At 38.7% G+C, this 16,520-nt stretch overlaps 1 protein-coding gene across 1 annotated transcript in view; it reads right to left on the reverse strand.

The window, feature by feature from the left end:
• CNTN1 (contactin 1) overlaps positions 1–16,520 on the reverse strand; it is a gene marked incomplete at its 5' end in the record, with an annotated part of 69,990 nt that overhangs the window by 26,874 nt on the left and 26,596 nt on the right. The window contains 2 exons of the mRNA XM_010161750.1: positions 3,692–3,812; positions 15,366–15,541. Coding sequence (XP_010160052.1) covers positions 3,692–3,812; positions 15,366–15,541 — 297 coding nt within the window. The remainder of the gene's footprint in view (positions 1–3,691; positions 3,813–15,365; positions 15,542–16,520) is intronic.

Consider the following 16,520-nt stretch of genomic DNA (forward strand, 5'->3'; position numbering starts at 1 on the left):
TCATTATGGGTAGAAGTTGCTTGTCCTAAACTAGTCCACAGTCTCATTTCTATGATTTTCAAGTATTAAATATTATTTCTGCTCAAACCAATTACTTAGAATATCTATGTTAAAATAACCAAAATTATTCTCAATCCATATTTCGCTTTGTTAGCTGTACTTCAGGTCTAGAGAGATTGGTCTCTGTTCCCAAAACTTGCCTGTTTTTTCCAGGTGTATCACTAAACCTAACAAATGGCATTTTATCTCTTCACCCAACCTCACCTGGTTTGTTTCTAAACAATAAGAATTGACAAAAACTGCTGAAGTGAATGCTTGCATTTCTCTGAATTTTTTAAATTTTAAAAAATTTATTCTAATTACTACTACTCCTAATTCTCCATTCTGTGCATGGAACTTTTTTATCGTTGCTGTGCTGTGCCTTGGTCCCCAGAAGAGAGGCTAAAATGTGCAGATCAACAGGCACAGGTAATTTTTTCATAAACAAGAAAGCTAAGATGAGATGCAGGTGCATACCTATGTGAGTCTAGGAATTTTCATCTGTAAAAGTCACCACAATATTCAGTAAGCTTTGCTGAAACCCCTCAAACTTACATTAATTCTGTAACCCAAAGCTTAGTACCTACTTATAAACTTGGTCTATAGATATTTTCAGATCATTCTTTTCATATTGACTTTTCTGGTTTTGTAATCACGCTCCTGCATTATACGACACACAGTTATGTGATAAACACTGACTGTTGTGTAAAAAAAGAGACAATGCATTAGAACTATTGAGAAGTATTTTCTGATTCCGCATTCAGAGATAATAATATGCCAACATGATTCAGGTAATTATCCAACAATCTGACTGAACAAGTCACAGAGCATATTAAAAAATCAACAAGAAATAACAGGATATATTTTTCTGGGATATGTTTTATTTACAGAGAAACCACAGAAAAACAAAACAAAACAAAAACAACTCCACAAAAAGAATGGAGTAAGATCTCTACATCAGATCTAAACACAGAGCGTGCCAAATGTATCTTCAGTTCTTGAGCTCTTTATATTCTCCATAAATCTGGGAAAAGGAATCAAATGAAATTAACTGAGTCTAACAAATATGCTACCATATATTGTTGTTCCTCAATTTCAATGAATTTATCCTTCTAACAAGCAAGCAATTCCATTCCTGACTCCAAAAGTATTTAAAGTTAGATTGGTTCCTTACAGAATGTATATGCTATTGTTCAAAAAGAAATAAGCGTGACCAGTCCACACAATCTACTGGGCTTACAGCACATGACTTGGACAGTGAAATTCCTGATTGTTTCGTCTCCTAAGATCCATGACTAGATCCCATTTAGTATATTAGAAAAATGTACATCAGTTGACTACTGGATGTATAATAATGAACTTCTATTAAAATCCAAAAAATGGCATTGGAAACTAACCTACTAATTAGCTGTTCCCAGACCTGCCTTTCAAAGTAAGGGCTAAATACCTTACTGCATGCTTCACACAGGATGAACAAGGTAGAAGTTGTTGCTAAGAGCTGATTTTTAAGATGAGGGTAGTTAGTCAACTCTCCACCCTGCTAATTTGCATATGTGATAGCCCAGCTGGAAAGACTCAGGTAGGCAAGGCCTGAGGGACCCGTTCTGCAAGACTGTCCAGTTCAGAAGCCCTCAAGCTGAAAGGTACAGAAAGGTTCATCATTCCCAAGATCTTTCTTTCTTTCTTTCTTTAGGAGGTCATCTCTCCTACAGCTTCTCACCTCACTGTCAAAATTTCTGAAAATGGCCTATGTCAGGAAACACCAAGGGGCAGCTGGTCCCTCAGGAAAGCTGAGCTGGGACCATCGAGTAATCCCAGGGCTGGCAGTTCCTTTGACAGCAGGGGAAAAGTACCACAAGGTCTGAATACGGTGGGCAGAGCCGGATGCTGATACAGCAGTCCTAGATACCACAAGCAATGAATCAGACGCATCCTGGTGACAAACTACTAGCTATATCCAAGCAGTCCATCCAGGAGACAATCTACCTACAGCACAGGTCTGAAGCCCATCCAGGAGGCAGGGCCAGAGACAGACCTAGAAGCAGACATGTCTGTCACGCACCTCCACTCAGGGCTGAAGGGCCAGGGCTGAGCTTAACAGGGTTCCTGGGCCATGGGCAGTTGCATGGGTTGGTGTCCTGGGTGAGGCTGATCAGTACACTAATGGTCTGTTGGTGCGCTCAGGTGCCTGACAGTCTCCAGCATACCAGGATCGCTAGCAATTCTCCTGAACACAACAGCAATGTTAATACACTGATGTCACATAGGACAATCCATATGAACTTTTGAACTGTACTGTGGACAGACAAAATATCTTCATGTGCCTGCATGAACAGCAGCTGTCCTTTACTGCTTCACTGATGAGACACACTGGAACCTAGCTCTGTGTTTTCATACTCTGCTGTTGCCTTATCCTACCAGCGCAGTGAAACTATGTCACCCTTGCCATATTTCATCAGGTATTTAACCTTGCCCCTGTAAGATGCTCAGTCTTCCACTGACAAAAATGGTAGTGAGACTTACGCAGCACTAAGCAGAACTGTGTTCATTGTAATAAAAACCCAAATGTTGAGCATAAAATGAATGCCAATTTCTTCCACAATCTAACCTCAGAGCAACGATTCTAATTATAATTACTGTGTTGGAAGGAGAATCAGAAGCTTGAGAAGGCACCTTGTCTCATTTTATTTTTGAAAGAAAGTGCTTACATAATACTAAGGCACATGAACCAACCCTTCTCCTTTTCTTTGCAGATGTATTCTGCAGTTTCACCACTTATATTTACTTAGACATTTCATCCAAAACTGGTGACATTTCACTGGCTGTTAAAACCCAGCAAAAATTAAAAACCAGAAATATTTAAGTCCATAACATCCTCAGATGACAGAAATTCAAAATCAAGGCACAAGGTATACTTCAGCTGCCATACAGCTCTACAGTATAACCGTAATGTGGGGCAAACCATAACAGCAATGCGGCCCCAAGTACAAGTTAAGTCTGCTTTAAACTGGCAGCATTACAGAGTATTACCACTTAAGAATGTGATACACCTGGAGGCACAAAACAGAGTAAAATGCCCAAAGGACATGAATTAACTCACACTATTGAAACATTGTAACAGATCTTGTAGGATACCTACCCTATGAGCAAGCACAGTCTTTTGAGATCCAAGTAACACTTAACAGACATGAATCAGTTAACAATGGAGTGAGAGCCTCCTCGTTTCTGTCATTTGAAAACCACGAATCCTTTTATCATAGGCCTAGCATTACACACAGTAATTTAATCCATGAAGCTTTATAAGAAAACAGAAGTGGCTTCTTAAAAATGTTATACAGTGGATACATTGAAATGATGCTTAAAATCTATTTTTAATAATGAACACTAAATTAAACAGTCTAAAACTTACTTCAACATAAGAAAAATACCTGTAACAGAATAATCTTTATTACATTTCCATAAACACACGCTCAGTTAGACTTCTAAACGTCTGGAATAAAATCAGTACCCTGAGTAGACTTTAAGACTTTGCATGTTCATGCACTTTTCATTTTAATTTCTGTCATTTCTTGATGAGAAGTAGCATTCTCTAAGCAACCTGCTTATCTAGGTGAAAACCAGCCAGATTTCTGTTTTACCTGGAAAAACTTACCTCTTACCACAAGGTCAGCTGAAGCCGAGGAGTTGTCCACAATCGTCTGAGCAGTGCACGTGTACCTCCCTGCGTGCCGCAGCTGAACGTTTTTAATGAGCAGCTCACCATTGGATTTGATCTGTCACAAAAACAGCACATAGTGAAGCTGGTAAACATCCCTGTACAGCTATGTGATACATGTCTACACATCCCTCCCAACTCATACACAATGGTAGCGATTTCCTAAGAGGAAGTGTTTACTTTGAGAACAGATCACTCTCAAAGATACATCTGATTTATATGACAGCTGTTGAAAGTGTCCTGTGTTTCCTGGGGAGCTGCTGCTCTTTCTGGACATGTAAAAACCAGACATCTTACCAAATGTTTTTTACAAGCCAACATCCCCTTTTTTACTTTCTGAAGCCCATATCTGAACATTAAATGAAGTCAGATGATTTTTTTGCACCATTACTTGCTTTTCTATGCACAGCAGCATGATAACATGTCATGGAGTCCTACTAACAGAGCAGGATACTGTTTGACTCTTCCTTTACAAACATTTTTGTTGCACAGAGGCTACAACCACAGCCTAAATAAAGATGCACCAAGGAGACAGTAAAATGCAGCGACTGCAAAGAGACAGTAATGTTCAACACGTGTCACAGCTCCTCAGAGGAAAGGCAACCCTGTGCTGCGCAGGGTGCTGACGATGGACAGGACGATGGCAGTAACCGTAACCCCTACGGTGGGAAGCTGAGCTGCCGGGGCTCTGAAACTACGGCCCTTGACCACCTGGGATGGGGAGCACACAGACCATGCTGTCGTGGGGCCTCAGCCATGGCCAGCCCCTGCTGCAGGAGCTGCTCTCAAGCTGCAGTGCTGCCTTTAGGGCCCAGCCACACCAACAGCTCCTGCCATGGCACAGCCCAGCCCATCTGTGGGCCCTGCTGGTCCTGACCTGCTGAGCAGCCCGCTGACTCCCCAGCCCCACCATGGCCGGTCTCCTCACGACAGACCTGCTCAGCCACACCTGGGCCATGCCTGGCCCTGGCTATGGCTACCAGACCTGCCCTTCTCCCCTGCCTCAGGCCTACAGGATGGGGACCTTGCTGGCAAGTCCCTTGCCCTGCGTGCCATGCCATCCCTGACCCAGCTCAACCCTCGCTGCTCCCTGGCAAACAGCATCAGGACCTCCAGGGAGGTAATTCATTGTTCAACAAGGCTCATACCCTCATCATCATCATCACAGACCCTAATCCTTCCTTGACACTCTTCACCAAGTCTAGACTGCTGGGAAAATACATAGGTATGCCTTCAGGTGGCTCTAAGGTCCACTATCTGCTGCTCCCTGTGGTTGCATAGAGGCAAACTGAATAAAATATTTTTGTCCCATGACACTTCTGTGAACCCACTGAGCAGCTAGGTGTGCACCTGTAAAACACGGAGTAGAAGACAGACCACTACATAACCCATAGCTATTCTTAATAAAAAACACATTTTATGTTAAGAAAGATATTTATACAAATGTTTTAAAATAACACACTTGAAATATTTTGATTATCTATCCTGCAGTTTATTCCAGGAAAAGATTACGAAGTTAAATCACAAGGTTAAACATCTGTTAGTCTTAAAGGTATTTCAGAAAAAAACTCAACCATGTTCTCTCCAAAATGTATCTGATTGCTCTCATGAAATCAAAATGTTACAAAAGATTAGCAGATGGATTTATACCACACTATACCGAACAGGGCAACATTCATATTTCCTAACTCACTGCAGATCAGCAAACCAAACACTGAGGTAACTCAATGTAATCCTGAAACCTTCACATGCAGGAACAAAAGGAATTCAGATGCAAAATGGTAGGTAAAATCAGAAATTGCTGAATATTTAGGTATAAGAACTAGTGTTATCATCAAAGAAGGTTCTAGACAACAGCAAAGACCTACAAGACAATCTCAGATATTATGGCCTGTCATTAGTGTCTCTGCATTTAGACATTCTGAAGAAATTAAATAAAACCATGCCATCCAGTTTATGTTTCTCAGTTTAAAAGGAGGAGAAAAAAAGTAAGATTAAATCTTTTCCAAATGTTCTGAAACTAGAATGCCAGTTTAAAGTAGGGGAGATTAAAATAGCCAGATAAAACTATCCTTTTCCTTTCCAAACTCCAGTCAGGATTTTGGATGCCAGCTTCAAATTCTGCTGGCATAAAATTTCATCACAAACTGAAATCTGTTAATACCAATTTTTTTGGTCCAACATAAGAATTCACATCTTTAAGAAATTACTGAGGTAAATTGTTGATTACATAAAAGGAGCATCAAGCACACATGAAAGAAACTGCTCAATTCTGGCTAGCAACACTTCAGCTGATTGTCTCATAGGGTCGGAGAGAATTGCAGGTTTCACTGTATCTTTCCAATTTTTGAGTGACACAAATGCTGCTAGCAATGATCAAAGAGATTAGTTGGATCAGTGAACAATCCAATATTCTTGATATATTTCTGACCATTTCTCTTTTAGTTATTATTAAACCATAACCATGTGTGTGTATACATATATATGTGTGTGTGTGTGTATATATATGTTTTCACACTTTTCCCTCAAGACTACTACAACAGGGCTTTTAATTTAATTTGCCAAAGTGCAAAGTGCAAGATACAGGGATAAGCTGAGTCTGGGGCAGTGTAATTTCTGTGCAGGTGCCCCCCCAGTTTATTCATGAGAACGCCAGGGGGACCACCTTCGAGGACAGCACCCTTTGAAAATCTGTGGGGATTACTGCCTAAGCGAACACCGGCTGCCTGCCTGAATAACCACATGTAAGCCTTTTCTGCCTGCAGTGGGCTAAGCAACGCTGTCAATGCCTTGCAGGAAGAAAAATCAGTGGGAGTGTCAGTATTTCTGTGAGAGCAGAGAAGGCAATTACCTGCTCCTCTGACCTCCTCCTGTAACAAAGAAGCTGCAGAAGTTCAAACGCCTTGAGTTTTCAGTCCCTGTTTTTTATTTTTTTCCCTTTTCCATTTTGTTCTTATTGGTTTTGTTTTTAATAAAAGAGACAAACAGTTCTGTGTTTGAGTGCTGTGTATAAACCTTCAGTTTATTAACACTAACTCTCATCCTAGAAGGAACCACACTGCCTGTGAATCTCTGATCATTGCTTGCACTTTGATCTGCAAATAAACATAAGCAAAGGTTGGGCAAAGCAATAAGGTTTAGAAAAACTGCATAAACTTAGTATTCTCATGATCATATTATTACTTCAATAACAAATGATTACAAATTCTCAATAGTCTTAGCACTTGTTAATTCCTATGTTAGCACTTTAATTAAAATACTTTATTATATTTATTAATGATGTGACCATACACTTGCTCTAACATTAATTTCCTTTATGGGAACTTGGTCTTAAAATCTAAATGATAAAAAACAGATGGAGAAATGTAACATAATTTAAAAATCAACAACCCATAGATATGGTACTGCATCTTGTTGGTTCAGAAGCTCTACTGAAGCCACGTTTTATGCAGTCAGTGATAAAGCTTTCCATACCTCAGAAGAAGCCCAAGTTCTTGGTGGTAAAAGAAGAGCTTACAAAGCAAATAAAGAGCATGGGCATCAGCAAATCCTGTCCACAAATTAGATATGAACGCACTGTATGTTTTCATTCAAAAACCTCAGCTTGGCTAAGTTTGAAGATGCCTTCCTTAACTCAGAGAAAACTGAATCACAGACTGGAAACTGTGATAGCCATATTCATGGATGTTCCAACGGTATCTGTGGTTCACCAGTAAGTTATTTACCAAGTTTTAAGCAAAGACTTTCATCATATGAGCCTTATATTTATATTTTAATAGTGATGTCAAAAATAGCATTGTATGACCTATTTTTGAGATTCACTGTTATCTTTTGACTATCACATTTGCCACTGCACTAAATTACTGAAAGCCATCAGAACATGCCCCCATGTGATCAAAAATAATTTACAGGATTCCAGTCTTTTGACTGAAAGCAGTATTGCTTTTGTTGGGACCATGGAAACAATAAAGGGTCCTATGCTAGCATGAAGCTAACAAGCCCTTTGAGATAATAAAACTAACTTTGCTGAAATAGAAGAACCTAGTAACAGAGACAGAGCCTTTTTTTTTTAGAATTCAGGATCACAAATTACACATCTGAGCTTCAGAGGTGTTCAATACACAGTAGAGGTAAGATGGTAAGAGATTCAATAATAAGTAGTGTGGAAGATACGGGATTCTGTTAGCTTTTCCACAGCTAACAATGATTTAAAACTTGTTATTCTATTACCTGTACCTAAAATTATTAACTCTAAATGAGTTCACGTGAATTGTTTTGTTCCCGCCAGCTGAGGATCTGCTATGGGGTAGATACAAGAAGAACAGATAATCCAAGAGCTGTTGACAAATGTTAACATAAACGTGATTGTAGCTATTTTCCCGATACTGGGATCAGAGATGACATGGGGGCACCACCACCAGTGCAGGTCAACTGTCTCAATCCTATTCACAGGAGAGCTTATCTCACTTTGTTTTATAAGCCATGGCTGACATTAAAGTTACGGGTAAATAAAACCCCCCGCAGGGTAATGATGATAGAGTCAATCCAAGTGAAGTATCTCTTCCTTCAGTGAACTATATTTATATGTAAAGGAAGCACAGTACTAATTCTACCCCTGAAATGTGGACTGGGAAATATTTCCAACAAATATATTATTCTTCCCCATTTAGCATACCACTGAGATGCTTGAGGACGCTGTGCTTTGTACCAGCATCCCTGTGGTGATATGGCCTGTTATTTCATTTCCAACAGCAGAAAAAGCTTAGGTACTTGTTCACTTATGGCTCACAACTTTAGGGCTGACAACAGAAATTCACAAGATAGTGCCACCTACACTTCTCTAAGTAGTGCTCACACCCAGTTTTCTCAGCTCCTGCTACCTAGCTAGGGATAGTACATGGATTTTGGTAGTTTGTAAAGTCCCACAAGCATATGAAATTACAAACAACTGATTTTGCAGTGTAGTTTTTTAATTCTAGCTCAGAAATTGGCATATCTTGATCCTCTAAACAGACTACATTTATTTGTACTGGAAATAGCACTATGGATTAATAATAGGTTTCATCAAAGTCTTCTGTCAGAGCTAACTGCTCATTGGCTTCACCCTCAGCACTGTCTTCTGCTTTCCTTCCCCTCCTTGCTCTTAACCACTGACTCCATCCAGCTCATTCCAGGTTCACTACACTACTATTAGGCCCTAGCCTCTAAATTTTACCCCAAACCTAGCCAAATATGTGACTTCCAACGCACTCATGTTTGAAGTGCCTCCCTAATACATCAAGCAATGTACTGAGACAGTGCCTTTGGAGAGTCCCACAACTCTTTTTCAGAAAAAGCAGCAGCTCAGCTGGCCATGCTTCATGAACAATCACCTGCCCTCTCTGTATATTCAACAAATTGTACTGAATGAGCTTGATGTTGTCTCCCACGTTTTGTTCCAATCCAAACACAGCCTCTTCTTCCCTGTCACTGGGTAACTGAGCTTTCATTTTTTTCTCTAATTCTTCAGTTCTTCTCCTGAAGTTTCTATTGATTTCCTGTCACATAGCTGGAGCTAGACTCCACACTCTGCAAGGAGAATAACCAGGGGAAGCAGTGAAGAAAAAGTAAAATCAAAATCTTAGTATCTTTTCTGCTGCAGAAAACTGGAATGTGCAAGGAGATTTATACAATAAAACGAAATGTCTACTCAGTAATATGTTGAAGCAAAAGCACGCAGTAGAACACCTTTGTCTACCATGTCCAGCCAAGGAACCACAAATTAAAATAATTTACAAAAGTCAAAGTAGAACCTTAGTTTTTGGAAAATGTTGTCTGCAATTGAGAAGTCATGTCACCTATTTTAGACAGCTGTAACATGAAGTTTGGTATCTGAACTAACCACCTTTTACAGTCAAAGCAAAGAAACAGGCCCTTCCACGTCTGATTTACTATAAAGTAACTGTCTGGCCACGCATCTCCAGAATATTATGAATGTAGTCCTAGAAGACTGCAAGGCTTTCTGTACTTTGGAGAGGGATAAAGCAAGATGAATAATATTTGCATAAAGGAAAAAAAAAGCTTTTGAGAATACAGTGAAATCCACGCTATTGAAGGTTAACTGTATGATGGCTGCAGGGACACCAGAACAAGTTATACGACAGCTTGGATTCAGAAGCCACTTCAAAGCTGAATGGACCCTGAGCTACAAGCCCTGCAAGTTCTGTGCTGAACACGTTTGGTTGCCTTTGTGCCATGTCCCTAAACTTATGACTTCACCACAAGCTTGTGCTTGTGGTGAAAGGTGCTGATACTCCATTACACAAATATCTGTGCATCAGCACATAAATGTATTGGCAGAGCAAGTTACTGCTGCCATCTGCTTTCAATACTCGATAGCATCTTTGATACCCTTCAATTTTCTATATTATTTTACAGAACTATATTAAACCAATCCCAGAATCACACAATAGTTGAAGTCAGAAGGGATCTCTGGATGTGTCTTGTCCAAACTCCCTGCTCAAAGCAAGGTTGACTAAAATGGGTGGCTCAGGGCCTTCTTCAGTCCAAATATTTTTAATAACTTGATGGGTGGAGACTACATAGACTCTCCAAGTAACCTGTTCCAATGTCTGACTACCTTCACAATGAAAAATGTTCCCTTATGTTTAATTGGAACTTTCCATTTTTCAGTAGCTGCCTATCACCCCTTGCCCACGCACTGGGTGCTAATGAGAGTCTGGCTCCATCTTCCTTAGTTCCTCTCACCAGGTATTTATACACGGTGACAATTTCCCCCTGAGCTTGCTCTTCTGGAGGTGAAATAAATCCATCTCTCTTGGACTCTCCTGATATATCAGATGCTTCAAACTATTAAATCATCTTAATCCTATTACTGAGAAGGTCAGCGGAGGATTTGAGGACATGCATCTTTGCTGCTTCTCCTTTTACAAGAAGAAAAGAATGATTACTTTCTACTTTTCAGTATTTATTAAAGCAAGATGCAAATTTCATACAAAACTAAAGTACCAAACAATAGAAACTAAGAATCTTTGACATGCAAAAAAAATTTGAAAGAATTTCCAAATTCTCACATTTTAAAAACATTAATATTTATCTTAAAAAAAAAAAAAAGGCAAAAAGGAATGAGCTGCAAGTTTCTCTTACATGTAGACTTGGTCACTCCAATTTTGCACCCACCATTTTGGAATTCTCTTTTTTGCTGGCTTTATTTTGTTTTGGCAGAGGAGGGAAGGGAACTCTACACCTCGAGTGAGGGTCCATGGAATGCTTTTTTTTGATAAATTATAATCACAAAGCAGCATGAAGCCTTGAAGCTGTTAGATGTAAAAATAAGGATAGTACCTTCTGGGGAAATGTAAAAAACACACTAGATGCCAAGAACAGAACTTAGAAACCACTTAAGTAAGGTAATTTAAATGATCCACATACTACATGATAGGGTGACACAGGCCTGTATTTTGGAAGGTGTAAAAAGGTCTCAGGAACCCAAACACAGTTTTTCCTTATGTTCTGATAATCTCACTGTTAATGTGAGAAACCATGAGCAAGCAACAAGTCAATTGTCTCTGTATCAAAACTTACTGCCCAGCCTTACTGTGTTTCTCCATCACAACTTTCTTTTAAGTCTTATAAAAGAAAGTTATTTGCAAGCAGGTCAAGTTCTTGAACACTTATATGGCAGTTTAATTAAATTTATTAAAGACAAGATGGTGAGAAGAATATCAGAGTTTCAGGTTCACTGAATTATTTAAGACAACTAATAAGCCATGTAGCAAACACAGGAATATTGATGGAAATATGGAAAGTATTTTAAAATGTATGCATGTCTGTATGTGACTAAGACTACTAGAGCCTACATTTGGACTATTCCTAAGTGTATGTACAAATTTCTGACTTGAATCAGTTAAATTATGGAGTTCCTCTTCCTGACTATCCACACAAATGGACTAGTGTGGCTCCAAATGTATAAAAGAAATAGTTATACATCTTCACATATTGAAGAATTTTTTTGGTAATAAATTTCAAAATATAAGCTTATTTGGATAGTGTATATTTTAAAAATATATATTAAAAGTTAGCTTTCAATCTTTAAATACATATGACAAAAAGCAGACCCATAAATAGCAAATGACCGAACATTAGAGTTTTCCAGATTACCTGAAGTGCTACGTGCTACGGGACTTAAAAGGATGCGTTAACGTTTAGTTCCTCAGTCAAATAACCAGGGGAACAATTGTACATACAGCCAAAATCAATCATTCTAATAGTAGGAGTTCAAAGACTCCATTTGACTCTTTGGAAGTTACCCAATTAATAAATATATTTTTCATTTTAAATTTCACTGTCATAGGAAATCAAAACAGCAGTGACAAAAGTTCTTTTGATAAATGAGTTTTAGTACTAATGTAATGCAAATTAGTTTTGCCTTCAGCAAATGATGGAGATACCAAAGCTTCCATTTAAAGAAAGAAGACTTATGCAGGTATTTACATGAATTTCATTAGCATTCCATTATGTGTTTGTGACAACAATATTAGTATTATTTTGAGAACTGAAATACTGTGGCTGTATCAGGTTTCAGCATGTTGAGCTGCCTAGTCACATAAATTAATAGTGATATTATCAGGAAGACAGATGAGGATCCTTCATCAACAGGAAATTATAGAACAGAGAGCATGCATCCTGTATCCAGTAATTTTAATATTCATGATGGATTTTTTTTTTAATGTCCGTGAAGGTTTGGGTGGCAGCATGGGACTCCACTGCTTAAAGCAGGAAGGGCTGCTGCTATCACATGCACAGCCCCTCAGCCTTCGGCATCCCAGAAAGCCTGAGCAAACCCGCCACCCAGTGACTCGAGCTGAGAACTGCCAGAGGTGGGAGCGGTACGCCGGATAAAATCCCCTTGTTGACACAGAAAGGAGAAAAACCCTTAGTGTAAGAATATGATAATGTATGAATGAAACAGAAATGCTAGAAGTGCATATTCCTGTTAATCACAACCTATATAAACCTTTCTGATGGAGTAGTTGAATGTGTAAAACTTCTGCATTTGCTATTACTTAAGGGCTGAATTGCCAAATAAGTACAGATTCCAAATCCAGACTTGAAATGCAATCCTACTGTCCTCTCTGTCCTGAGTGATGAAGACTGAGCTGACCGTGGAAGAGGATCAGGGATTATCTGTACTTGCTTTGCATTTGAAAGCCCAGAAATATGGTTTAGAAATGCAAAACAAGAAGCTGTCGCTGCTAAAATAATTTCTACCAGCACTGACCAAGTGCAAAAGGAACACAACAAACCAAGAAGTATCTTTCAGGAACATAAGTTACACACTGAAAAATAAATTAATTGACACTTGGATCTAACCTACTTAACCTACTATCTCAGCTAATTAAGAGTTGCTCTTCAGCTTCTTCTGCATCCTGTGGAGTATCCATCTTCATGATCTATTGAAAGAGGTAATCTTACAGCACAAGATTCAACACCCACACAAAGTGAAGCACCTCTTTCTCGCTCTCTCCAGACTGCAGCACTTTAATAAAGTGCCTAAAATAGTTTCAAATCGATTATTAATCAGAATTTGGGTGAGGAGATGCAGGATCACTGGGCTATCTGGAAGATCAAACAGGTGTCTGGGAACCTAATCATTAAGTCAGTCTTCACAGACAATTACACCTTACACACTTGCTCTGAGGCCCTTACTTGGCCGCAGGTTTGTTCACTTGAAATGCTTTCCCATAAAGTGCCCTAAAATTGGGATTACATTTCAGAATTAATTTCCCCTAAAAGAAAAAAATCCAATTTCCTTTTAATCTCATTATTAAAAGCAAAACCCAAAAGTGTATGTCAATTATATAAAAACTGTTGTTCAATGTATAACCAACAGTGGAGAAAGTTCAGGGTCATTTCTCCTGCATTACACAGTCTTGCATTACAAAGTCCTCTGGGTAAAGGTATTCTTACCTTCCTTTCACACCAAAATCACTGGTTCATCAACACTTTCAGCCTGATTTTTTCTTTCACGGAACACAGTTTCTTTGTGTGACTTTTGTCAGGTAGCTAAAAGCAATCAACTACATAAAATTTGATAAAACCAGGGTGGTTTTATTTGCTCTTTTACAAGGAATACATTTAATGGGGCTTCAGTCCTTAAGCTCTCGTTTTGGCTGACACTCAGACTCATTCCAGCCTTTATCTAAGGACAAATTAGATTGCCATTAGTAGGTGATTCAAGCTTTTTCAAGATACTCCTATGGACTGATTAGTACGAAGTATAAATACAAACCTATCAAAAGCATGGCCTAATAGCTCCATGCAGGAAATGTTTTGAATGGTGCTAGTGTAGAAGTGTACATCTACATATTCTGTAATTCCTGAGGCAACAAAAAATACACTGCAAACTGCTTAGTACCCTGCTGTAAGTTTGGACATACACTTTTGGGAGGTTTATTGCAGAAAACGCTTTATGTCTTCGAGGTTTTAAAGTTTTTCATCTGATTTTAGCCATACTTCTACTGGATTGCTGGACAAGGACTTGTTCTGTCACTGGAAGTGAGCAGTGTGACTTTTTAGAGCTGTTTAGAACTCAGCAAATGAGCATGCTGAGGCAACTCTGACTCCTCAGAGGACAGGTTTGTTCCAAATCCGACTAGAATAGTTATGCTTGAAACATCTTTTCACATGGAGATAAACAGACATTGAAAGAGAGAAAAAGAATCTCTTTGTCCATGGAAAATCAAATAATATTGCAAGCTTAAGAGAAAGACTTCAGGAGACACTGTTCTATGGTACACCATTTTGAACATGGAGCTGAAAGTGTCAGATACTACCATTAGTCATTTTTTCTCTCCATATCCACAGTTTCTCTTGGGAGTGCAAAAAACCAAAGGTATCTAAATTTGAGGATATTTCTATCATATAAACCCTGAACAACAGAATAAATATATACGTTGGCAACCACTCTGAGGTTGTCACTGATTATCTGGTAAATTAAGATCTGATTAGACGTAACCAGAAGGGATTTCTACTCGTGGTATTAATTCTGAATAAGCTTGATAGAAGACTGTAAAAAGATAACCATACATGCAAACACGAAAGATCTATGATTCCTCTTTCTATGTGCCAAAACTTGTGTCTTTGTATTAACTTGTTTAGCCTTCACACACACTATTCTTGCTCAGTGTTTACAGACTGTGTGACTCCTACCCACCATCTGGCCCGGTCTTGTGCCAAATTCCAGAAATGTTGATGAGAAAAACATGGGTAAGTAGAAGTGAATGTATACGGACACTTTTTTGAGATAATTTGCACCCTGTTTACAATCAGGCTACCTACTTACCAGCTATATTCGCTATTCATCAGAGTGGGAATTAACTAAAGTACCAAAATACTTACATCAATTTAGGTGTCTGATTTCAGGGATCTACCTGCAAGTGTCTACATGTCTGTAAGGTGTTTAAATTGTAACTTTATTTTATGTTCTTAGCCTAGTGCGTCTTTCTAGACCTGAATCAACACAGCAGAAAAAGCAAAACAGAGAAGACAGCTATTAATGATAACGAAAACTAGGGTTTAACGCATTAAATACATATCTATAGTAACTTACCATGACATTCCTTTCATAATGTTCATGCTCTTTTTCAAAATCGATTACAAAGCCATTTAGAGACCAAATAAATGTCAGGTCCAATGTAGGATCATGGGATGCAATGCATTGCATGGTAGCATTCTCTCCAACAGTGACATCAACATTCAGCGGAGCTAAAGTAATCCTTGTAGCTTCTGTGAAGTTAACAGCAAACATGGAAAATTCTGACAAATAAATGTTTATCCAAATGCAAGCCCAGCTCCATAACTGATGATACATTAAACTGCTCCCTCAAACTCTAGTTTACATTTTATTCATGCAGTTATATTTCAAAGGGCCAAACTAAAGAGAACAAAGGAAACCTTTTACAGTTGAAATGCCTAACTTCTATTTAGCTGTCCTTTGAAAATGTGTGGGTTTCGGTCTCTGAATCACATTACTGACTATTTAAAGCTATTTTTATTTATTGACTGTATCTCAGGTAGAGAGAAGACAGATGATGACTTGTGTTATGTTTCTTGTTTTAATTATAATATTTATGTTTTAAAACCTGTCTCTAACAAATGGAAAGTTCTACTCAGTTGTCAGGCTGAGTCAGACTTCCATTAGAGCATTTCAGGAACTGATATCTTAATTTATCTACTGAGAAACAACATAATGGATGTATAACAAACAATGCAAATAGCTATGTGTGGAAAGGAGGAGAAAATAACACAACAAAAGGAAGAAAGCTGTCTATCCACCAGCAATGTCTCGTATTACTACAAAAACAATAACAACAAGAAAAAGGCAGAGATCCCATGCTACTTGCTAGAGCTCTGGGTACACGCATCAAACTCATATGGCAGATTAGCAACACTTTTCTGGAAAGGACTCACTGGATCTCTGAGACCTGTTCCTTTTCTTTCAATTATTATCATAAAATAAAAAAACCCACAAAATACCTTCCTTATGCCATAACATAATATCTTTCCCACTAATATGAGAGAGGGAGTAGGGCACCAAAACCTGAAAGACAGTACCCAGAAGAAAAGAGCTTTTGCTACTCGTTAAGCCCTAGGTTCAAGTGTGCTCCAACGAGCACACTACATCCCACCACACACAGATCAGCAAAAGATCTCCAATAAATCCAACATTCCTTGTCAATCTGTGTTGGAGAGAAACCTTTCCCTA

This window comes from Eurypyga helias, unplaced genomic scaffold (genome assembly GCF_000690775.1).
Source record: "Eurypyga helias isolate BGI_N326 unplaced genomic scaffold, ASM69077v1 scaffold16250, whole genome shotgun sequence".
Classification (NCBI taxonomy): Eukaryota; Metazoa; Chordata; class Aves; order Eurypygiformes; family Eurypygidae; genus Eurypyga; species Eurypyga helias.